This window comes from Calypte anna, chromosome 1 (assembly GCF_003957555.1).
Source record: "Calypte anna isolate BGI_N300 chromosome 1, bCalAnn1_v1.p, whole genome shotgun sequence".
In the NCBI taxonomy this organism is placed as follows: Eukaryota; Metazoa; Chordata; class Aves; order Apodiformes; family Trochilidae; genus Calypte; species Calypte anna.
In genome coordinates, this window is record NC_044244.1 from 626026 (window position 1) to 650881 (window position 24856).

Here is a 24856-nt window from a genome sequence, read left to right on the forward strand (position 1 = left end):
TGATCCTGTGCTAATTTTGACTTAACTGATTACATTTTGCTATTAAAACTCTTTGCAGTTTCAACTTGTCTAATACTTCCTTTCCTCATAAAAGAAAGTTAAGATCACACTAGTGGAGAATGATTTTATGCTCCTCAAGGCAACTCCAAGGTGTAAAAAGGTTCAGGTACCATCCTGAACCAAACTCTTACCTGAGTTCACAGTGACTAAACCTGATAAATTAGGCAGAAATTCACAGTTTCCACTACTTCCTAAGTAGATATCACACTCAAGTGCTATAGACTCAAGCAGAACACTTAAAATCTCCTTTCCTCTCCAAAAAGGGCAGCCAGAAATTCAGCAAAACACATTTATCCTTAATTGGAGTGGTGGGAAGAAACAACACAGGATGTTTGATGCTGAAAACCAGAGGATTAAACCTTTTAAATTTGAAGCTGGGTTTGTTGTTATTGAACTGAGGTGGCAATTAAAAAGTAGGGGGAGAAAAAAACTTCCCAAAAACAAGAATGGGAGAAAAACCTGCAGCTGGCAAGAGCAGAGGCTTCCACTGCCACACCTTAAACTCATCTGATATCTCTGAGACGAAGGAAGAGATCTGTTTCATGAGCCTGTCCACACTGCTCTCACTGCCTGTCTTCAGCAGGGTGGTGATGGCCAAGGTGGCGATGCTGCGGTTGGAGTCAGTGATGAGGTTCTCCAGGTCCAGGTTGCAGGCAGTGACTGCAGATGGGTGCTTCATGGCCACCTGAGAAGAACACAGATCCAAATTAGAATCCAAATAATTAACACAAGCTGGCTGGGTGCTCTGGAGCTCAGAAAGCCAATCCTGTCTTGGGACAAAGCAAGAAAAGTGTGGCCAGATCAGGAGAGGGGATTCTCCTGCTCTACTGTTCTCTTGTGGGACCCTCACTTCCAATCCTGCATCCAGGGCTGGTGCCCCCAGCAGAAGAAGGACATGGATCTGTTGGGATGAGTCCAGAGGAGGCCACAAAGATGATCCAGGGGCTGGAGCAGCTCTGCCAGGAGGAGAGGCTGAGGAGCTGGGATTGTTCAGCCTGGAGAAGACTCCAGGGGGACCTCAGAGCTCCTCACAGCCCAACAGCACCAGGACTGCAGCTGCTGGGGTTTCATTTCACAGCTGCTGCTCCAAACCATCTCCTTTTTTCTGCTCCTCCTACTGAAAGCATCTTGTAACTCCTCAGCATGGCCAAGCTGGGTACAGAATGGGTTGAGAGCAGCCCTGAAGAGAAGCATTTGGGGGTGTTGGTTGGTGAGAAGCTCAACGTGAGCCAGCAGTGTGCTCCTGGAGCTCAGAAATCCAACCCTGTCCTGGGATGCATCCAGAGGAGCATGGCCAGCAGATCAGGAGAGGGGATTCCCAGCCTCTGCTCTGCTCTTGGGAGACCCCCACCTCCAATCCTGCATCCAGGGCTGGTGTCCCCAGCAGAAGAAGGACATGGATCTGTTGGGATGAGTCCAGAGGAGGCCACAAAGATGATCCAGGGGCTGGAGCAGCTCTGCCATGAGGAGAGGCTGAGGAGCTGGGATTGTGCAGACTCCAGGGGCACCTTAGAGCTGCCCCCCAATCCCTGAAGGGAACCTCCAGGAAGGCTGCAGAGGGACTTTTCAGAAGAGTGTCCAGTGCTAGGAGAAGGGGAAATGGTTTGAAAGTGCAGGAGAAGAGGTTCAGGCTGGAGCTTAGGAAGAAGTTCTTCAGGAGGAGGGTGCTGAGACTCTGGAACAGATTGCCACAACAGAGAAGTTGTGGCTGCCCCCTCCCTGGAGGTGTTCAAGGCCAGGTTGGATGAGGCTTGGAGCAACCTGGGCTGGATGAGAGGTGTCCCTGGGCATGGAGCTTGGAGGAGATGAGCTCTGACCTCCCTTCCCACCTCAGCCCTCTAGGAACATCCAACAATTCAAACCTTTCAACATGGCAAGAATTCAAGACCTTTCTTTTATCTTTCCAAACACTGCTGTGTTCCACAGAAGTGTGACTAAACCTACACCACATGACTGCTGAGAAGACTCAATCAACCCTCAGGCTCTTTTATTTCAGAGTTTCATATGAACTATAAATTACAACTCATGGGTTTGACAGTCATAAACTGCTTCTGGCTTCAAAATCAGAAGGTTAATTCCTTCACACACATCCTATTTGGTCTTTTTGCAGTATTAAATATCTGAGACTCCTGTTTCCTTCTAGATGAGAGCTCAGGAGTTCTCCAACTGTAGCTTGTTACAGCCCTGTGGCCCAGAAATGAGCAAACAGAGCTTGAACACAGAAAAGATTTGTGTCACACCAGGATATGAAAAAGCCAATTCTCCAGCATGGAATAGTTCCAAACACAATAATGACACGAGCTGTCACTCTGCTGGAGGGAACACACCATGATCATAGAACCATAGAATGGGCTGGGTTGGAAGGGACCTCAGAGATCATCAAGTCCAACCCTTGATCCACTCCCACTGCAGTTCCCAGCCCATGGCACTCAGTGCCACATCCAGGCTCTTTGGAAAGATCTCCAGACACGGAGAATCCACTACTTCCCTGGGCAGCCCATTCCAATGCTTGATCACCCTCTCCAGAAAGAAATTCTTTCTCATCTCCACCCTAAACCTCCCCTGGCACAACTTGAGACCCTGCCCTCTTGTCTTGGTGAGAGTTGCCTGGGAAAAGAGCCCAACCCCCCCCTGGCTCCAACCTCCTTTCAGGGAGTTGGAGAGAGTGATGAGGTCTCCCCTGAGCCTCCTCTTCTCCAGCCTCAACACCCCCAGCTCCCTCAGCCTCTCCTCACAGGATCTGTGCTCCAGTCCCTTCACCAGCCCAGTTGCCTCCTTTGGACCTGCTCCAGCACCTCAATCTCCTGCCTGAGCTGAGGGGCCCAGAACTGGACACAGGACTCAAGCTGTGGTCTCCCCAGAGCTGAGCACAGGGGCAGAATCCCTTCCCTGGACCTGCTGGCCACGCTCTTCCTGAGCCAGCCCAGGATGCCATTGGCCTTCTTGGCCACCTGGGCACACTGCTGGCTCATGTTCAGCTTCCTGGCAATCCCTCAGGCACTGAGCTCTGGGTGTCTCTGGTGCTCAAGGGATTTACATTCGGTTGGGGTTTGGGAAGCACTCACTTTATTGAGGGTCCGTACAGCTGCGTATCTCAGGACAGGTTTGGGAGAGCTACAGAAGAGCTGCAGCACTGAAAGTAAGAACAACAACAACGAAAATAACCAAGAGAAATAACTCACAATTCATGATACAGAATAGAGAGTGTTTAACAAAAAAAAAACTGGCTCCCAGGACTACAACTCTGGGCACCAGTCATGCCTTGGGAGCAGGAGGTGAGAGCCCTCCTGACCACAGCAGGTGAGGAAAGGGAAATTGCTTTGTGTCAACACTTTCGATACTGAGAGCTGCAAAGATTTCAGTGAGGATTCACCCCAGGAGAAAATCAGATTTGGTTTGTTTCAGAGAAAGAGAGGAAAGTCTCTGACTCTGGTGCTGAATGTTCCTGCAGCTGTATTCATAATTTATCACTAGCTTTCAGCAGGAAGTTAAAAATAAACTCCAGGTTTTCATCCTCTATCAGTAAGAGGAGGTTTCTGCAGTCATCTGTGGCACAGCTGTGCTGTCAGATTCTCTATCTTCTCTCCCACCCCACTTCCCTGCAGCTGGGAGAAAACAAGGATCTCCCCTTTTGTCCAAAGCTTTGGATGAAAAGGGATCAAACTGCTTCTTACCCCAAAGCCCTTCAAAGTGGGGAGAACCAGAAAAGTGGGAAACTCCAAAGTTTAGGTGTTGGCTCCAGTATTTTTGTCATGCTTACTGATGTGTTTTACTGCCCTTGCTTTCAAGCTCCATCAGTGGGAAACCCTGAAAAACTGGGGACAAGATCCTAGAACCAACCTGAAACAGCAGGTGCCAGCTCCCTGGCTGTGCAGTTTGGGAGGTGGATGATTGCAGAAGCAGCTTCATAAATCACCATTTCGTGCTTATTCCTCAGGCAGCTCTCAATGAAGTCAAAGAGGTGACTCTCATGCCTACCAGCAGGAGACATTTCACAGCAAGATGCTGAATTATGTCCAAATATTCACTCAAAAGAGCTTCTAAACTTCCTGTTTACTGTTATTCTGTTCATCTTGACATCATCTGCTTCAAGTTCCAACTGCTACACTACAGTAATTAATACTCTGTTATTTCTCAAGTAATTAAACCCATCCCTGCTCCTGACAGAGCAGAAAAACTGAGATCCTTTTGTTTTTATCCCCAGGATACAGGGAGATCCTCATTGTATTTGAAATGCAGTTATATAAAACTACAAACACCCTCCAGAGATTAATTCTGCAGGTTTAATCCTGCTCTCAGCTCAGTTTTGGTGCTGAGGTGCCAAATGGAATCACAGAATCATGGAATGTCAGGGATGGGAAGGGAGGTCTGGAGATGCCCCAGTGCAACCCCCCTGCCCCAGCAGGATCCCCCAGGGCAGCCCACACAGGAACACAGCCAGGGGGGTTTGGAAAGGCTCCAGAGAAGGAGACTCCACAACCTCCCTGGGCAGCCTGGGCCAGGGCTCCCTCAGCCTCACCCTCAACAAGTTTCTCCTCATGCTCAGCTGCAACTTCCTCTCTTCTCCCTTCAACCCAGTCTTCCTTGGCCTCTCCCTGGCCACCCCCAAAAAGAGATTGGCCCCTTCCTCTTGCCCCCCACCCCTCAGCTACTGATGGACATTCAGCACATCCCCTCTCAGCCTTCTCTTCTCCAGCCTCAACAGCCCCAGGCCTCTCACTCTTTCTTCCCAGCACAGATGCTCAAGTCCCTTCCTCACCCTCCCACCTCTCCCTTGGCCTCTCTCCAGTAGATCCCAGTCTCTCCTCAACTGGGGAGCCCCAAACTGGAGCCAGGATTCCAGGGGTGCTCTCCCCAGGGCAGAGCAGAGGAGGAGGAGGAGGAGAACCTCCCTGGATCTGCTGGACACACTTTTCCTGATGCCCCCAGGACTCTCCAGTAGATCCCAGTCTCTCCTGAATGAAATACAGGCTGGAGAGGGTCCAGAGAAGAGCCTCGAGGATGATCAGAGGACTGGAGCACCTGCCATGTGAGGAGAGGCTGGAAAACTGCATCTGTTCAGCCTTGAGAAGAGAAGGCTCAGGGCAGACCTAATTCTGATGTTCCAGTACTCCAAGGGGGCTCCAAAGGAGATGGAGACTCCCTATGGACAAGGAACCCCATGGACAAGGGGTAATGGGCACAAGTTGCTCCTGGGGAGATTCCAATTGGACACAAAAATAAAAATCTTCCCTCTGAGGACAGTCAGACATTGGAATGGTCTCCCAGGGTGGATTCCCCCACTTTGGGAAGTTTGAAGTCTCAGCTCAGTGGGTGCTGGGACATCTCAGCTCAACAGTAGCATGAGAAGGGTAGGAGCAGATGCCATTCCAATCCCAACCTGACATTCTGTGATTCTGTGTAAATAATAAAATAAAAATACAAAACAAATCCCACAAGTGCTACACACACTCACCCTCAGACTGGCATTCTGCTTCTGGTTCATTTTTAACAATTCTGTCTGTCTACAGTTCCACAAACTTAAAGAAACCAACCAAACAAAAAACCCAAAGCCAGACCAATTTTTGAGCTACTCAGGCTGTAATGAGTTTTGTAACTCACCTGCTGCCTCTTACTCACCCCTCCTCAGATTCCCTCAGGAGTTTGCTGGCAATCCGGATCAGCATGCAGTAGGCAAACTGGGATTTGAGGCCAGATTTGGTGAATTTGTTCAACATCTTGGACACTGCCAGGCGGTCGTTTTTGCGGAGGTGGTAGAGGAGCCCCAGGGCGTGGTACTGGGAGGTGAGAAATGGAGCTGTGTGGGTGCTTGTCCTGGTTTGGGTCAGGAGAAAGGGGATTTTCTGGCTTGTGCTTTCAGCTCAGTCTCTTGTCAGGAGCTGCACTTGCTGAAATTCACAGCAAGTTTCTCAGGCGGTGAGATCACAGAATTGTCCCAGTTGGAAAAGACCTCTAAGATCACTGAGTCCAACTGTAAACATCCCTTTGCAGTAAAAGTTGGGTATCAAGATCTGTAGCACTACAGCATGTCCTGAATCATAGAATCATAGAATGGGCTGGGTTGGAAGGGACCTGAGATCAAGTCCAAGCCTTGATCCACTCCCACTGCAGTTCCCAGCCCATGGCACTCAGTGCCACATCCAGGCTCTTTGGAAATAGCTCCAGACACGGAGAATCCACTACTTCCCTGGGCAGCCCATTCCAACACCTGACTACTCCCTCAGTAAAGAAATTCTTCCTAATATTAAGTCTAAACCTCCCCTAGTGCAACTTCAGGCCCTTTCCTCTGGTCCTGTCATTGTTCACTTGAGAGAAGAGCCCAGCACCCACCTCCCTACAACCTCCTTTCAGGGAGCTGTAGAGAGCAATAAGATCTCCTCTCAGCCTCCTCTTCTCCAAACTAAACGAAGAATCATAGAATCATGGAATGAGCTGGGTTGGAAGGGACCTCAGAGATCATCAAGTCCAACCCTTGATCCACTCCCACTGCAGTTCCCAGCCCATGGCACTCAGTGCCACATCCAGGCTCTTTGGAAAGAGCTCCAGACACGGAGAATCCACTACTTCCCTGGGCAGCCCATTCCAATGCCTGATCACCCTCTCCAGAAAGAAATTCTTTCGAATCTCCAACCTAAACCTCCCCTGGCACAACTTGAGACCCTGCCCTCTTGTCTTGCTGAGAGTTGCCTGGGAAAAGAGACCAACCCCCCCCTGGCTCCAACCTCCTTTCAGGGAGTTGCAGAGAGTGATGAGGTCTCCCCTGAGCCTCCTCTTCTCCAGCCTCAACACCCCCAGCTCCCTCAGCCTCTCCTCAGAGGATCTGTGCTCCAGTCCCTTCACCAGCCCAGTTGCCTCCTTTGGACCTGCTCCAGCACCTCAATCTCCTTCCTGAGGGGCTGAGGGGCCCAGAACTGGACACAGGACTCAAGCTGTGGCCTCCCCTGAGCTGAGCACAGGGGCAGAATCCCTTCCCTGGACCTGCTGGCCACGCTCTTCCTGAGCCAGCCCAGGATGCCATTGGCCTTCTTGGCCACCTGGGCACACTGCTGGCTCCTCTTCAGCTTCCTGGCAATCCAGACTCCCAGGTCCCTTTCTGCCACTCTGTGCCCAGCCTGGAGCTCCCCATGGGGTTGTTGTGACCAAAGTGCAGGACCCGGCACATTCCCAATTCCTTCAGCTTTTACTCATAGGATTTGTTCTCCAGACCCTTCCCCAGCTTGCTTGCTTTTCTCTGAACTTGCTCCAGTAGAATCATCATGGTTTAACCCCAACCTGCAGCTCAACCCCACCTTGATAGGATGGGGTTTGAGAACTTAAGGGTTTAAAGGGAGAAAACTCCTGGGCTGAGATTCCAACAGCTCCATAGGGAAAACAAAAGCTGCTCCCACAAGCAAGGCAAAACATGGAATGATTTCACTATGTCCTGGTTTGGGCCAGGAGAAAGGGGATTTTCTGTCTTGTGCTTTTGCTTTCAGCTCAGTCTCTTGTCAGGAGCTGCACTTGCTGAAATTCACAGCAAGTTTCTCAGGCAGTGTCTGCTGCTGGGACTGATCCCACTCCATGGTTAGAGTTACTGCTGGAGAATGGGCTGCAGAGCCAAGGACACTGCTCAGCTCTGAGCAACATTTGGCCCTCCAAAAGGAGAAAAGGAGTCAAGAGGTCCCACCTGAAACCCTCCTGTGGGGAGGAACAGACAAGAGAAATGACCAGAATTGACCAAACAGAGGATTCCATCCCATACACCTCATCCTCAGGAGAAACTGGAGGGATCCCCAGGCTCAAACCCCTTCCTGCTTCCCCTTCTTCCCCTCTCCCTCTCTGCTTCAGCATCCTGGGAGGATTCCATCCCTTCCTCTGCCTGTGCTCCTGATCCATCCCAGCCTGAATCTGTGTGCTCCTGCCTCCAGCTCCCAACTGCTCCTGACCCCAGGATTCCAGCCTGGACTTTCCCAGGGCTGCCCTGCAGCCTCAGTGGGGATGGGAGAGTTCTTGGGGGAAAGAGGGGAGGAACCTGGGATCAATTTTCCTGTAGATTTGTATAGATTGAGTCATTTTTCCTATTTCTCATTCCTGTTCCATTCAAGCTGTGTAGTTTAGTTCCCAACCCATTAGTCTCTCTCCCTTATTCTCTCTCCTTTCTTTATCAGGGAGCAGAGAGAGATGAATAGACAGCATCTGGCACTCAGTTTAATTGCCAGGGCAGTGTTAAACCCTGACAGTGCTGCACCCACACAAGCTGGGAAAGGCAGACTCTAAGATTCAAGAGGACTCATCTCATCCTAACAAAAAACCCTTCAGACTTCCAAGGATCTGAATTTCCTGTCAAGTCACAAAGATCTGCAGTGTTCCCTGCCCTTTACCCATCCACCACAAGATCCACCACCTTTTCTCATCCACCACTCCACGTACTGCTGAAGATTAGAAGAGCCATAAAGTGAGTTTATTCCCTTCTCTTCCCATTAAATGTCTGATTTTAAAAGGCTTCAGCCTATTAAATTATGCTGCACATCTGTGTTTGCATTTTCAGTGCACCTGACAGCCAGGCCTGCTAAATAACAGCTGACCTCACAAAAATCCTTGAGGTTTTTATGGTTAAAAGCACAAAGGAACATTTCTTGCTGCCTGCCAAGATGTTTTGGGGTTTGGTTTATTTTGCTGTAAGATTGATTCATAGCAAGGCTTAACAAAGCTGCTAATAAGGCAGGAGCAAAGCTGGTTTTCCACGTTTGTTTCTCACCCTTGGGGGTGTAACACTGACTGAACAAGCAGAATATTTTCATTTCCGTGGCTGTTTGGGGAAAGAATTGGATTATTTGGGGAAAATTCTGCTCTTAACCCAGATCTCACTGATATTCTGATCTCTGTAAGCAACTGGGAAATTTTCTGGAAGGTCCAGACAAGAGTTGCTGGTGTTCTGGGAGGTAAGGAGGTAATTTCTGATGCTGTTTGAAAACTCCAGATCCAAAGCTCTTCTGCAACAACTACTGTGAAACAAGCAGCAGCATGCCAGCTATCAGGTGAGCAGGGAAAGGCACTGAAGAGCCAGCTTTTAATTAAGCCCCTTAATTAAGGGGATCAGGGATGATGGAGAGAAAAAAAAAAAGCATGATTTTTTTCAGTCAGTTGTTTCCCAGAAGTCACAATTCTTGTTTTTAAAAAGAGGAAGGGAAAAAGGGGAAGCAGTTACTCATTCTGAGGTTATTTTAAGAACTCACAGAACACCATTAAAACCCTAAAATGTTTTTAGAGCTTCCTGGAGCAGCCACCTTGCCACATACCTGCACCATGACATTGTCACTAGAACCTGCTTCCTGAGCTTCATTGATCCAACGTTTGACCACGTCGTAACTGATCTTCATCATGTGCTGGAAAAAAGCCACAGAAGTTGGGATTGCAGCCAAACCAGGAGCCCAGAGAAGTTCTTGTTTTTAGTTCCTAAGTTTAAAGACTCCCAGACAATTCAGGGCTTTGCCTGGAATAGCACAGGTAAGAAAGAGGAACTCTCCAACACATCCTTTGTATGGATGTGGTGGGAAAGTCCCTCAGGGAGGTTTTGAAGATGTTCAAAGAGGATAGAAAACAATTTGAGGAGAATTCACCCACTTTTTTGTCATCCTAAAGCTCTACATCACCTCCTGCTCTGCCTTCTTGATTTACCAACCCTTTTGTCTCTGTCCTATGCACCTAGAACCCAGTGGATTTCAGTCTCAGAGAATGCTTTCACCTGGATTCTTTAAGAAAAATACTGACCTAATGAGATCTTTTCCAGTCACTTTCCCTAAAAAAGGAGAGAAAAGCAGTGAACTTCTCCTTCACCCTACCCTCTGATTGCATTTAGCTAAAGAAAGTCTTGAATTTCAGTCTTATCAGGGCAGCAATCTCAAGGGTTTGGGTTTTGCAGGCTGCTTCCAGAGCACAAGGGGTGGAACCTCTTCCTTCTCAACTTTCCCAACCATGAGTGGCCCAGACTTTTTAAAGGGGTTTAATTAATGAACTTCTCTGAGCCCCTCCCCAGAGAAATTCATCTTCTACACTAACTGCAGACCAAGCACTTTGCACCTGAACTTATTCCAACTGAGGCACTGCTCCTTAACACTCTCTTGCTTAACAAGTTTGATAAGAGAAAGCTGCTTAAAAAGGAAGCTCCATTGTTACTATTTTTGTCTATTTTCCACCTTGGAGATGAAGAGTTATCATCTGAATGGAAAAAGAGATGAAGAAAGAACAAAACAAAGGCCAGAGCTACACGTGCAGCAAAGGAGCCCTCCCAGCCACAACCCAATGCAGAGATTTACACTAATTAACTAATAATTTACTATTTTACTTACTAAGGAAGACACCAGTGCAGAACTAGAGACACTGGGGACTTTGTCCACGATGGCTTGCTTCATGTATCTCTCAATGGCTTGTAACATTGTGCCCTGTGAGAGGGAAAAAGTGTTGAGAGTTTGGGAAAAAAAAGAGTGTAAAAGTGTTCAGTCTGTTCCAAAGGCCCTCAGAAAAAAAATCCTGGAGTAGGAATAACACCATGGAATAACAGTAGTACAGAGTTGGGGATGTCCTGCTGGAAAGCAGCTCCTGGAGAAAGCCCTTGGAGTCCTGGGGGACAGGGAATTCTCCAGGGGTCAGCAATGTGCCCTTGGGGCCAAGAGGGCCAATGGTGTCCTGGGGGCATCAGGAAAAGTGTGTCCAGCAGATCCAGGGAGGTTCTCCTCCTCCTCCTCTGCTCTGCCCTGGGGAGACCAGAGCTGGAATCCTGGCTCCAGTTTGGGGCTCCCCAGTTGAGGAGAGACTGGGATCTACTGGAGAGAGGCCAAGGGGGAGAGGTGGGAGGGTGAGGAAGGGACTTGAGCATCTGTGCTGGGAAGAAAAGAGTGAGAGGCCTGGGGCTGTTGAGGCTGGAGAAGAGAAGGCTGAGAGGGGATGTGCTGAATGTCCATCAGTAGCTGAGGGGTGGGGGGCAAGAGGAAGGGGCCAGTCTCTTTTTAGAGGTGGGCAGGGAGAGGCCAAGGAAGACTGGGTTGAAGGGAGAAGAGAGGAAGTTGCAGCTCAGCATGAGGAGAAAGTTGTTGAGGGTGAGGCTGAGGGAGCCCTGGCCCAGGCTGCCCAGAGAGGTTGTGGAGTCTCCTTCTCTGGAGCCTTTCCAAACCCCCCTGGCTGTGTTCCTGTGTGGGCTGCCCTGGGGGATCCTGCTGGGGCAGGGGGGTTGCACTGGGGCATCTCCAGAGCTCCCTTCCCACCCCTGATACTTCTATGACTAACTCTGAAGTTCTGCAAGAGAGCCATGAAGCTCCTGTTGGTTCAGTGACACAAGCAAAGTCCACAGCAAAGCAACCTCAGCTCAGAAACCAAAGCTCCCAAGCTCCTGCCCTCCTCATGTTCACAGAGCTCTTCAGCAGCCCTCCCTCACACAGCAGTTCCATTCAAAGAACAGACCATGGAAAAAAAAAAAAAAAAAGTCTTTTTCTCATTTTAAAGAGCCTCCTGACCTCTCCAAGGGTGTTACTGGTACTTACATCAGTGATCCTGCAGAGTGCTCTGATGGCTGGGCCTCTGTACACATCTTCCTTCCCTGTCATGTCTTTGGTCAGACTAAAAGAATCAAAGACAAGACCCTGTGATTGGTTTTTTTTAATATCTTGATGTCTTGGTCCTTTTCTGACATTCACCTCATCTCATTCTTCCAGCTGCTACCACATAACTGCTAAGCTCTGGTTAGAAACAACTTTGTAACAATTAGCTATTTGAGAATGATTAATATCAGCTCCTGTAGGGAATACAGAGCATTACACAAGGTGTAGTCCAGAATATTGCTTTGCCACAGAACTGTTGAGCTTTCTACATTAAATTTTGGGTTAGATAATTGCAGTTTAGTTTGCTGCACAGCTTTTTAAAAGAATTTAAAATAGAGCAGTGGTTTAGCACATGCCACAGATCTAATTTTTGGTGTTGCAACAGCTGTAATGTCTGTTCTGTAGACAAAAAAATTGACAGTTCAATCCCTCAGCTGAGCTGAGCTTTGCTCTTCCCCTAACAGCACTCTGACAGCAAAGTGCAGAAGAAGCCACAGGTAAAACACTGCCAAAACCCTGGAGCATCAGTAATTTAATTAAAGAAAATGAAGACAACAAAATAGCAACTGATTGGGAAGTTGCAGGCAAGCTTCTGGGTTTTTAGAGGTATGTAACAACACAAGAGGAAAAAAATCCAGATTTCATTTGCTGACACAACCTCTGTACCATGAATGATTTTCTTTCCCTTGCTGCATGGTTTATAAAGTGTAATTCCAGACAATCACAGAAGGTAAAACAAACACCTGGAGGTGCAGCTCCTCCTTTCAGAGCTGGGATAATTGTTTTGCTTTGTGACTACCTGCTTGTGACTATGATGACATCCTCAGAAATGTTGGCCATCTCTTTGATAGTGAAGTAACACATTCTCCTGAGGGTTTGCTGTGGAAAGGGGAATTACAGGAAATCATTACACTCAGGGGGAATTATGAACAAACACTTCCCAGAAGTTTTCAGAGTGAAAGCAAAGGAAAAGTTAAATATTTCATGTTAAAAGTTAAGTCAGCTTTAACTACAACACCCTCTTCCCCACTTGTATACAAAGTTACAAGAAGGCAAAATTCTGTTTGATAACCTGGTTATCAAACCAGGTTACTCCTGGCTTACTCCTTGCTATCAAACAAATCTGGGGGAACATAGAATCATAGAACTGGCTGGGTTGGAAGGGACCTCAGAGATCATCAAGTCCAACCCTTGATCCACTCCCACTGCAGTTCCCAGCCCATGGCACTCAGTGCCACATCCAGGCTCTTTGGAAATAGCTCCAGACACGGAGAATCCACTACTTCCCTGGGCAGCCCATTCCAATGCCTGATCACCCTCTCCAGAAAGAAATTCTTTCGAATCTCCAACCTAAACCTCCCCTGGCACAACTTGAGACCCTGCCCTCTTGTCTTGCTGAGAGTTGCCTGGGAAAAGAGACCAACCCCCCCCTGGCTCCAACCTCCTTTCAGGGAGTTGCAGAGAGTGATGAGGTCTCCCCTGAGCCTCCTCTTCTCCAGCCTCAACATCCCCAGCTCCCTCAGCCTCTCCTCAGAGGATCTGTGCTCCAGTCCCTTCCCCAGCCCAGTTGCCTCCTTTGGACCTGCTCCAGCACCTCAATCTCCTTCCTGAGGGGCTGAGGGGCCCAGAACTGGACACAGGACTCAAGCTGTGGCCTCCCCAGAGCTGAGCACAGGGGCAGAATCCCTTCCCTGGACCTGCTGGCAACGCTGTTCCTGAGCCAGCCCAGGATGCCATTGGCCTTCTTGGCCACCTGGGCACACTGCTGGCTCCTCTTCAGCTTCCTGGCAATCCAGACTCCCAGCTCCCTTTCTGCCACTCTGTGCCCAGCCTGGAGCTCCCCATGGGGTTGTTGTGGCCAAAGTGCAGGACCCGGCCCTTGGAATGTTGAACCTCATCCCGTTGGGATCAGCCCAACTCTCCAGTCTGTCCAGGTCCCTCTGCAGAGCCCTCCTGCCTTCCAGCTGATCCACACTCCCCCCAGCTTAGTGTCATCTGTGAATTTGCTGATGATGGACTCAATCCCCTCATCTAAATCATCAATGAAGATATTGAACAGCACTGGGCCCAACACTGATCCCTGGGGGACACCACTAGTGACACATGATAAGACAAAGAAAAAAAAAAACCCAACATATGAATGATGACAGAAGTGATGCACATCTGTCTGCAGAAGCCTCTAGGTGATCAGCTAAAGCTTTAAGCACAGCTTTTTCTGCTCTGTTTGTCATTGTTAAAAACAGAAATATGCCAAGAGTGCTGAGACTTGAGATTTTTAAAAGCTAATTATGTATTTACATTTAAAAAACCTATTTTCTAAAAACTGGATGTGAGAAAGGTGCCAAATACTGTGCTGCCAAATTTTTTGTTCCATTTTTAAACAGTTTAAACTCATGCAACCTGCCTCAGCCCAACCTCTAAAAACCCCAAGGGCCAGCTCATTTTTAACACAAATTAAGGAGATTCATCACCTGAAGAACACCCCTCCTTCCCTCCCAGTTCTTACACCCTCTGCAAAAAAGAGATCAAAGGAGGACTTGACATTAGTCCAGAGTTTAACCCAATATTTTTAGGACGTTCTCATGCCTTGACTCCATGCAGACCAAGTTATCCTAAAGAACTGCAGGATTTGATCTACTTTTAAAGTTTAATTTTAGTTAAGCAGATGGGGTTTACTTGCAAGAAACAGACATTAAATTATAGTGATTTGTATATTCAGATTTTCTGTCATGACTCACACTTTTTACACAAAAAAACCCCACAACCCACCCCCAAAACCAACCTGCAGAAGGAGCCATGTGTTACAACTCAGGTATTTGTTTCCAAACCAGGAGTTGCCTTCAGCCAGGACTTTGTGTGCAGAGCCTCACCCTCCTCCCACACCCCAGGATTCCAACTGTTTTGTAATTACTGCAAATCCAGACAAATCCAGGGAGGCAGCAAGTGGTAACCACCAGGTACTCACATCATTAGACTGAAATAATCTGGTCATTGCAAAAAAAGCTTCTGTGGCTTCAGTGGTTCCAAAGTGTTCACCCTGAGAACAGCACAAAAGCAGGGAGAGAAAATCCTGTTAGTATCCAGCTGGCTCCAACTTTCAGCCCCTACTTAGGACTCCTGCTCACACACAAAGAATCATTTCTTTGAAGACATCTTCCTCGTGTGAGAGACAGTCCCTCCCTCCTGTCCCCTGAGGGGGAGGTGACAACTTTACCACTATTATTTACTTGGTTTCAACTAATATAACAAATATTAACCACAGGGATGGGGCAGCTTGTCAGGGAGCCTCTGCTCCCTCTGTGGGGTGTCAGCAGTTGAGTTTGTGTCATGTTTATTAATCAGAATGATCCCCTTGCTTAAAAAAAATCTAGTTAGAGATGACCAGTGCTAGTTAAGACTAAACAGCTCAGGTTCCTCTAACCTGATTGTAATTCTTACTGCCTGGCATGTAAGAAATTTGAGGTAAAGAAAATCTCCTGAGTTCTCCCCAGATAAAAAAACCACCTTCCAGTTAATCACCTCCTGGCCTGTGTTCTTAACTCACCTCAGTTATTCCTACTTTAATCAGGTATTCCTAATTTAACCAGTTATTCCTAATTTATTCCCCCTGTGGGGTGTCAGCAGTTGTGTTTGTGTCATGTTCATTACCAGAATGATTCCCTTGCTTAAAAAAAAATCTAGTTAAAGATAACCAGTGCTAGTTAAGACTTAGCAGCTCAGGTTCCTCTAAGCTGATTGTAATTCTCACTGCCCGACATGTAGGAAACCTCAGGCATCTGGATGCCTGAAGAAAATCTCCTGAGTTCTCCCCAGATAAAAAAAACCACCTTCCAGTTAATCACCTTCTGGCCTGTGTTCTTACCTCAGTTATTCCTACTTTAACCAGTTATTCCTACTTCAGTCCCTCTGTGGGGTGTCAGCAGTTGTGCTTGTGTCATGTTCATTACCAGAATGATCCCCTTGCTTAAAAAAAAATCTAGTTAAAGATAACCAGTGCTAGTTAAGACTAAACAGCTCAGGTTCCTCTAACCTGATTGTAATTCTTACTGCCTGACATGTAGGAAACCTCAGACATCTGGATGCCTGAAGAAAATCTCCTGAGTTCTCCCCAGATAAAAAAACCACCTTCCAGTTAATCACCTTCTGGCCTGTGTTCTTACCTCAGTTATTCCTACTTTAACCAGTTATTCCTACTTCAGTCCCTCTGTGGGGTGTCAGCAGTTGAGTTTGTGTCATGTTTAATTATCAGAATGATCCCCTTGCTTAAAAAAAAACTAGTTAAAGATGACCAGTGCTAGTTAAGACTAAACAGCTCAGTTCCTCTAATTTGATTGTAATTCTTACTTACTTTAACTAGTTATTCCTACTTTAACCAGTTATTCCTACTTGATTCCCCCTCTGTGGGGTGTCAGCAGTTGAGTTTGTCTCATGTTTATTAATCAGAATGATCCCCTTGCTTAAAAAAAAATCTAGTTAAAGATGACCAGTGCTAGTTAAGACTAAACAGCACAGGTTCCTCTCACCTGATTGTAATTCTTACTGCCTGGCATGTAAGACACCTCAGACATCTGGATGCCTGAAGAAAATCTCCTGAGTTCTCCCCAGATAAAAAAAACACCTTCCAGTTAATCACCTCCTGGCCTGTGTTCTTAACTCCCCTCAGTTATTCCTACTTTAACCAGTTATTCCTACTTTATTCCCTCTGTGGGGTGTCAGCAGTTGTGTTTGTGTCATGTTTATTGATCAGAATGATCCCCTGGCTTAAAAAAAAAATCTAGTTAAAGATGACCAGTGCTAGTTAAGACTAAACAGCACAGGTTCCTCCAAACTGACTGTAATTCTTACTGCCTGACATGTAAGAAACCTCAGGCATTTGATAACTAAAGAAAATCTCCTGAGTTCTCCCCAGAAAAAAAACCCACCTTCCAGTTAATCACCTCCTGGCCTGTGTTCTTAACTCCCCTCAGTTATTCCTACTTTAACCAGCTGAACATGAGTGGCTCTTCAGTTGCACAGTGATCACAGAACCAGCAACAGAAACAAAAAAAAGTTTGAAAAGCTTCAGTGGCAGAAATGGCACTCACAAAAGCTGGAAGGGAGAACACAATACTATGGCATAAACACTCAGTTTCTGACCTCCTTAAAGGCCACCTCCCAAATCTGAGAGGAAGAGGTCTAAAACTTCTTTCATGGTAAAAGGTACAAGAAATTAGCCTCATTCTTCAGGAATAGTAGGTTAGGAATCCTCCAGGAATGGGAAAAGTTACCTGGTTCAGCAAGTAAAGGATCTTGGTAAGGATGTGCAGGCATCTTCGTGGGTTTATAGGGGTCTCATTGAAGATCCGAGCCTGCAAACACCACATAAATACAGTCTGACCAACACCAATAATTCCTCTTTCCTCAGAAAATGTAAAACAATTTCATTATTTATTCATAATTTCCAACCTAGTAGCTTCTACCTTTATTTTATTTTGCATTCTACAAACATGTCCCAACCAGCACATTCCTGTCCCAACCTCAGGCGTGTTTGGGTTGCTGGATGGGCATCAACCTCAACTAAAAATGATTTGGTTTATCAGCTGGAACCAGCAAAAAGTCTTTTCAAATAAAACCAGAATCACTCAATTCCTAGAGGCCTGGAGAAACCTGGTCTAGGGGGAGGTGTCCCTGCTCATGGCAGGGAGGTTGTAATGAGATGATCTTTAAGGTCCCTTCCAACCCAAACCAGTCTGGGATTCTATGGATTCCTTCCACACCATCTGGAGCCCAAATGCTGCTCAGCACATGTCTGCAAGAACACAAAACTGAACTTAAAAGTTCTGACTTCATGCTCTTGCACCCACCAAAATTCCTGCTTATTTAACCCCCCAGTTCACCTGACCACTTTCAGTCACTCTTGGGAGCATACACAAACAGAAGAGAAAAGAAATGTTACACAGGAGGGTGAAAGGAGAGGTCACCTCTTCAGAAAGAGCACCCTGAGATCCCTACATGCACAAAGAATCATTTGGGTTGGAAAAAAAACCTTTAACATCACCCAGTCCAACACTCACCCAGCCCTGCCAAGGCCACCCCCACCCCATGTCCCTCATCCCCAGGGCTCTGAAACCCCTCCAAGGATGATGGGGACTCCAGCCCTGCCCTGGGCAGCCTGGGCCAGGCCCTGACAACCCTTTCCAGGGAGAAATTGTTCCCAATCTCCAATCTAAATCTCTCCAGGGCAACTTGAGGCCATTTCCTTGTGTTGTTTATTACTTGGGAGGAGAGATCCACACCCCTGTAGCTCCAACCTCCTTTCAGGGAGCTGCAGAGTGTGAGGTTTCCCCTCAAGCTCCTTTGCTCCAGGCTGAGCACCCCCAGGTCCCTCAGCCCCTCCTCAGCAGACCTGTGCTCCAGACTCTTCCCCACCTTCCTTCTTTGGATGTGCATGGAAGGCAGAAGCAACAAACCCTCTGATTACCATCCATAAACCCCTCACAGAATAACTTCCTGGGCACTTTATGTTCATACCCTGTGCTTAACTATGTTAATTCTGGGAGTTCAGCCAAGAGCTGCACCCCCAAAAACCTCCTTAAGCTGCTAACACTTTCTGTAAGAAAATGAGGAGTTAAGCAGCATTATGCTCCCATTCTTCATACCTCCTGAAGCACAGAGCTCTTCTCCAAGTTTTGGAAAGGATTTGAGCCACTTCCTGAGGAACAAAAGAGAGTTCAGTCAAGGAAATGCACCATTCACCCCCAAAAATAACAAACCTGAACGTGCAAGAACAGCTCCTACAAAAACACCCCAACCCTAGAGTGATCTTCTTGGGAGTAACTCATGCTCTCCATCAACAGCTCTTAATTCACTTTCATATTTGGAATTACAGGGGAGAGAAAAGCAGGGTGTCACTTCCAACACAGCTGGAGGGCAAGGAAGAAGAAAGGATTTAGGAATAAATATGCCTTAATACCTCCTTTACATTAAAATTATATTTTTTATCTCCTAGCTCTCTTATTTTTATGACTCCAGGCACAGAAAGCAGGGAGGGCATCACTGCTGGAGCTGCTAAAATCAGGATCTGAAAAAGGAATGTGTGGATCAACACCTCACTAAACCAGACCACTTGGCAAACTCCAAAAAAAGCAACCTGGCTGCTGCAAATTGTTCATGCTGGGCTATCTCAGCCCTCCAACCACCCTGAGCCAGACACTGAGGAGTTACCTACTACTTGAAAGCAAAACCAAAGCTGGAATCTTCAAAAAGCCTTCAAAACCTTTCAGGGAGGGGAAAACATGACACAAAGCTCAAATCCATCTTGTTTCAGGGCAGGGGAGGGAGGGAGGCAGAGAGGGAATAAAGGGAAGCCTGTGGAGGGATGTGGTCAGGGGGAAGGTGTTTTTAAGATTCAGGTTTTATTTCTCATTACCCTATTCTGATTTGCTTGCCAATAAATTTATTTCCCAAAGCTGAATCTGTTTTGCCAACGATGGTAACTATCCAGTGATTTCCCTCTGTCCTTAATATATTCCTTATTATTTATATTATATTGTCATATTATACATTTCTTATTATATATATAATCCCTCTGCCCACAAAATTGTATTTTCTCTCCCCTATCCAGCTGAGGAGACAATAAAGAATATTATATATTCCTTATTATATATATAATCCCTCTGCCCACAAACTTATATTTTTCTCTCTCCTGTCCAGCTGAGGAGACAATAAATATTATATATTCCTTATTATATATATAAACCCTCTGCCCACAAACTAATATTTTTCTCTCTCCTGTCCAGCTGAGGACACAATAAGGAATATTATATATTCCTTATTATATATATAATCCCCCTGCCCACAAAATTATCTTTTCTCTCCCCTGTCCAGCTGAGGAGGGGAGTGATGGAGCAGCTTTGGTGGGCACCAGGCATCCAGCCAGGGTCAACCCACCACAAAGGCTTCAGTTTCAGAGAAAATAAGAAAACTAAGACAAACTGTATCCTCTTTTGAGACTTCTGAAGGGGGCTGAATGATTAATTTCTTGTGGTTGACTCTTCCCTACCAGCAGCACACAGACACCAGTCCTCTAACCCACAGCCACAGTGATTCCACCTCTCAGAGCCGCTCTTATCACATAAATCCCTCCATCCCCTCACTGCCTCTTCTGACCCTTTTCTTCTGGCCGCACTTATTCATTTTCAGTTCATTTCCTCTTCACTTCTCACATCCCAAGCGGAAGAAAGCTGAGAACAGGACGAAACTCAACCCAGCTGAGAGTATCAAGTTACCAGAGGCAACCTGAACTTAATTCCCAGACAATTCTGTGGAGTGAAAACGTGGTCACAGCTTCATTAACTATTATTGCTAATGTGGTTTTTTATTTTCCCCTACACACCGGGCACCTCCAGCCTCTTCTGACAGAGCCCAGACATCCTTTCTCAGCACCAATTACCTCAGGAACTGTTACTTTCTCCCTCACCTCAGCGGCCGCTATAGGCCGCGCCGTGCTCTGGGCACCTGAAGCTCGCTCCCCTCAGGGATACCCCGCCATACCCACCCCTCACGGCTCCCTCCCCTCCTCCTCCAGCCCCATACCGGACTCCTCGTCCTTCTTGTCAAACTTCTTAATCATTTCGACGACGGTGCTGACCCTGACCGCCGCCCCCCCCCCTTCCCTTTCTACCTCCTCTCCCTGAGAACTGCAGCGCCGCCGCAGCTCCCGCCGGAAAGCCCGCCTCACAATCCGCCCATCTGATTGGACAGGGGAGCCGTCGATCAAAATATTAACCAATCAGAGCCTCGCGTCTCTCCAAGCAACGCCCCCCTCGCCCCGCTGCTGAGGCGGCGGGCGTCTTAAAGGGGCCGCGCCGCCATTTTGTGAGGGGGTGCTTGGCCTCGACTGACTGACAACTAACAAACTAACTAACTAACTAACTAACTAACTAACTATCAGAGCCCCTTGTTAAAAAAAAACAACATAAACTTAAGCTCCCCGCTCCCCTTTGCCCCATTTTTTGAGGCATTCCAGCAGCAATGGCAGCCCCTTGCTCTTGGTCCCCCAGGAGGAGGCTGCTGCTTCCCTCTTCCCTGCCTCATTTGTGGGAAATAAAACTCCAAAACGAGCTGTTGCCAGTTACTAATGCCTCAAGAAGGTCTTTCGCAAAGAGGGGGTGCAAACAGCCTCCTCCTTGGTGATGGGAGCCTCAAAAAATAGTTATAGGATCATAGGATTGTCATGGTTGGAAAAAACCTTCAAGACCATCGTGTCCAACCATCAATCCTACACCACCTCAACCCCTAAATCATCTCCTTAAATCCCACATCTGCTCCTTTGATTAATTCCCCCAGGGATGGCGACTCCACCACCTCCCCAGGCAACCTTTTCCAATGCTTCACCACTTTTTTGGTGGATAAATGTTTCCTGGTATCCCATCTAAACCTCCCCTGGGACAACTTGGACCCATGTCCTACAAGAGGTGATGGCCACAAGATGATCCAGGTCGCCCATCCCGGCGCCGTTCCCCATGGCAATGGTTGAGCCATGAGGCCATGGAAGGGTTGGTTGGGTGGTGGTTGTCACCAAACCAGTTGGAAGTCACCATCAATGCTGGAAACCATTCCTCTTGGGCATAGAGATGAGGCAGGAGCTCTGGAAAAGGATGGAGACAAAGGTTCTGATGTTGGGATCTCACCCCATGGCTGGGATGCTTGGAGAAGACCAAGTGCAACGTTCTGCACCTAGGTCAGGGCAATCCCAAGGATTGAGATGGATATCCTGGATGAAGTGTGGATGGTTCCTCCATGGATGTGGTGGTTCCCTACAGCTCCATGGGATCAGCAATCTGCTCCAGGAGGTTGGAAAAGGAGCAAACCATCGGTGTTCAATGGAACTAAAGAGAGAAACTGTGAAGTCAACAAACCAGAGGGAAGGGATGGCAAGCTGGAAAAGTGGATTCATGCAAATTCCATGAACTTCAACAAGGCCAAGTGCAAGGTTCTTCACCTGGATCAGGGCAATCCCATGGATGGAGAAGGATTCCAGTCACCTGGGTGATGCTCAGGGAAGTGTCAGCAGAAGTGTGGATGGTTCCTCCATGGATGTGGTGGTTCCCTACAGCTCCATGGGATCAGCAATCTGGAAAAGGAGCAAACCATCACTGGCAACCTGGTTTTGTTTCACTCCCCTCCAAGTAAAGAACTTGTTCCTAACATCCACTCTGTTTTTCTGTAATTTAAAACCATTACCCCTTGTCCTATCACCACGGTTGGATGCATGGATGGGAGGTACGGACAGGATGGAGCAATCCATGGATGGGATGTGTGGGGGATTTGGGGGTGGGGGTGTCCCAGAAGCTCCAGGTGAGCCCTCAGTGTGTGCTTACAGCCCAGAAACCAAGCAGGTCCTGGGCTGCATCAAAAGCAGCAGAGACAGAAAGTCAAGGGAGGGGATTCTCCCCCTCTGCTCTGCTGAGACCCCACCTGGAGCTCTGTGTCCAGTTGTGGAATCCCCAACACCAGAAGGACACAGAGCTCCTGGAAGGTGTCCAGAGCAGAGCCACTCAAATGCTCAGAGGGCTGAGCACCTCCCTGGGAAGCCAGGCTGAGGGCTTGGGGTTGTTCAGCCTGGAGAAGAGGAGGCTCCCAGGTGAGCTTAGAGCAACCTTCCAATATCTGAAGGGGCTCCAAGAAAGCTGGGGGAGGGCTTTGGACACGGGGGGGTAGGGAGAGGAGAAGGGAAATGGGTTAAAACTTGGAGAGAAAGGGGAGATTGAGGTTGGAGATGGGGAGGAACTTCTTGAATTTGAGGGTGGGGAGAGCCTGGCCCAGGTTGTCCAAGGAAGTTGTGGCTGCCCCATCCCTGGCAGTGTCTCAGGTCAGGTTGGATGGGGCTTGGAGCAGCCTGGGTTGGTGGGAGGTGTCCCTGCCCATGCAGGGGGTTGGGACTGGATGAGCTTTGAGGTCCCTTCCAACCCAAACCATTCTGGTGTTCTGTGAAACTATGAAAGCCCCAAGTGCTGTTCCAGGGAGTGTTTCAGAGCTGCACAAACCAGGGGCATTTGGATCTCCTTGCATCCAGTGTCCATCAGGATGCCCAAAGATGGGAGAACTTCAGTCCTTCCATCAGCTGATTTAACTGACCCACTTGGGGGGTTCTGACCCTGCAGAAGGGGACAGGGCTGAAAGGACCCAGATGACAGAAACCTGACCCAAGCACAGCCCTCACACAGATTATCCTGGGGATAAATTTCCCAGGATTGCTGTGGCTGCCCCATCCCTGGCAGTGTCTCAGGTCAGGTTGGATGGGGCTTGGAGCACCCTGGGCTGGTGGGAGGACAAGGGAAATGGGTTAAAACTGGAAGCTCCCAGCAGTTGTTTGAGGGATTTTAAAGAGCTTTTTATATGAGGAATGGGGATGTGTGGATCAGCCGGGGATTTCTGTGAGAAAATAAAAACAAATGGAGAAACTCTCTCAGCCTGGCTCCAGAGCAGAGCTGCTCCAGCCCTCCCAGCAGCTCCAGGGCCTCCTCTGCACTGGCTCCAACAGCTCCGTGTCCTTCTGCTGCTGGGGACCCCACAGCTGGACACAGCTTTACCCCAGGGAAGACCACCCATGACTTCTCTGAGTATTTTAGTAATGCAGCTGTGAAAAAAGTCCTAATTTCATCACATCCCCAACTTCTCCTGTTTCAGATGCTGTCTCCTTACCTTTACAAGGGACTTTGCACCCTCAGGGATGTTATAAGGACCCCCTATAGCAATGCACAGCTTAATTCACATTTAATGCCCAGTTAATTTCTATTTAACTCTGGTCCCTGTGTGGGCCACTGACATGCAGAACATTTTGAGCCCAAAGGTTTTATTAGTACAGAAAGTAATTCTGGACACAAAGAGGAGCGTGGCTGTTTTTGGAATGTCCATCTCAGTGATAAAAAATGGGAACAAGACCAACTTCTGACATTATCCCTGTTTTCCTGAAGAATTCCCAGAGAACCAGCTTAGGTACAAGCAGTTATTTTCCATTTTCAAAAGACAAACAGGCTGGAGTGATGGTCACATTACCTCAGTGTCTTTTCCTCCAGCAATGCAAAATGCAACGAGAAGAAAACCTAAAAAATGTAATTTGTCTCACAAAGTATTTTCAAGAGCATCTGTTATCCTTCTCCCACACTTTTCCAGCAGTATTTCTGGCTGTCCTAGGCCTCTCCAGCCCAGAGAACTTTCTCATCTTGCCTTGATAAATTGGGACAAGTGATTTAGAAGTCACTTGAGTGATTAAGAAACTTCTTTCCCACTGAGAGCCACCCCACACTTCACACTTGTTCTGCCAAGGGGGAGATGTTTCCTGCCCTTCAGAAACCCTCTGGCTTTGAAGAATTCAAGCCCCTCAAGCTCCTTAGAACCTTCTGAAACTTCACTAAAGAGAAGACACCTCCAAACCTTCCATCTGGATGAAGAATATGGAGCTGACATTTCACCAAAACTCTTTTTTTTTTTTTTTTCTCCCACCTTGCAGCCATTCTCCAGCTCTGCACAAGTTGGAGAAAAGGTCCAAGCTGAGGATTCTTGACTTTTCTGGTCCCAGGGAAGAGCCATGGCTGTGGGATGGGTTTGTTTGGAAAGATTTTCAGTAGTAGGAGGGCTCCTGGGGTGGCTTCTGTAAGGAACTAAAAGCTTCCCCTGTGTCTGAGAGGAGCAAAGCCAGCTGGCTCCAGGGTGGACCTGCAGCTGGCCAGAGCTGAGCTCATCAGGGATGGTGGAAGTGGTTCTGCAATTAGAGAGTTAAGGAGGAAAAAAAAAGAGGAGGAGAAACTGCAGCTGGAGAGAGAAGGGGAAATCTGTGAGATAAACAACTCTGCAGACACCAAGGTCACTGAGGATGGAGGGGGAGGAGGTGCTCCAAGCACCTGGAAGCCCATGGAAGTCTGTGGATGGGATACAGATATCCATCTGCAGCCCATTGGAATTCCATGGTGGAGCAGTTATCCATCTGTATCCCATTGGAATGCCATGGTGGAGCAGATACCCATCTACAACCCATTGGAATTCCATGGTGGAGCAGATATCCACCTGCATCCCACTGGAATTCCATGGTGGAGCAGAGCAGCCCATGGAGGTCTGTGGTGTCCACCTGTATCCCATTGGAATTCCATGGTGGAGCAGTTATCCATCTGTATCCCATAGAGGTCCATGGTGGAGCAGAGCAGCCCATGGAGGTCCATGGTGGAGCAGATACCCATCTGAAT

At 47.8% G+C, this 24856-nt stretch overlaps 1 protein-coding gene across 1 annotated transcript in view; it reads right to left on the reverse strand.

Moving 5' to 3' along the window:
* Nucleotides 1–20286, reverse strand: part of COPG2 (coatomer protein complex subunit gamma 2) — a 42046-nt gene extending 21760 nt beyond the window's left edge. The window contains 12 exon segments of the mRNA XM_030455688.1: nt 557–745; nt 3126–3193; nt 3901–4034; nt 5680–5837; nt 9339–9425; nt 10389–10481; nt 11577–11652; nt 12433–12512; nt 14599–14670; nt 16901–16981; nt 18272–18324; nt 20208–20286. Of these exon segments, the coding sequence (XP_030311548.1) occupies nt 557–745; nt 3126–3193; nt 3901–4034; nt 5680–5837; nt 9339–9425; nt 10389–10481; nt 11577–11652; nt 12433–12512; nt 14599–14670; nt 16901–16981; nt 18272–18324; nt 20208–20244 (1128 nt within the window). The 5' untranslated portion in view covers nt 20245–20286.
* Between the last annotated feature and the right edge of the window lie 4570 nt (nt 20287–24856).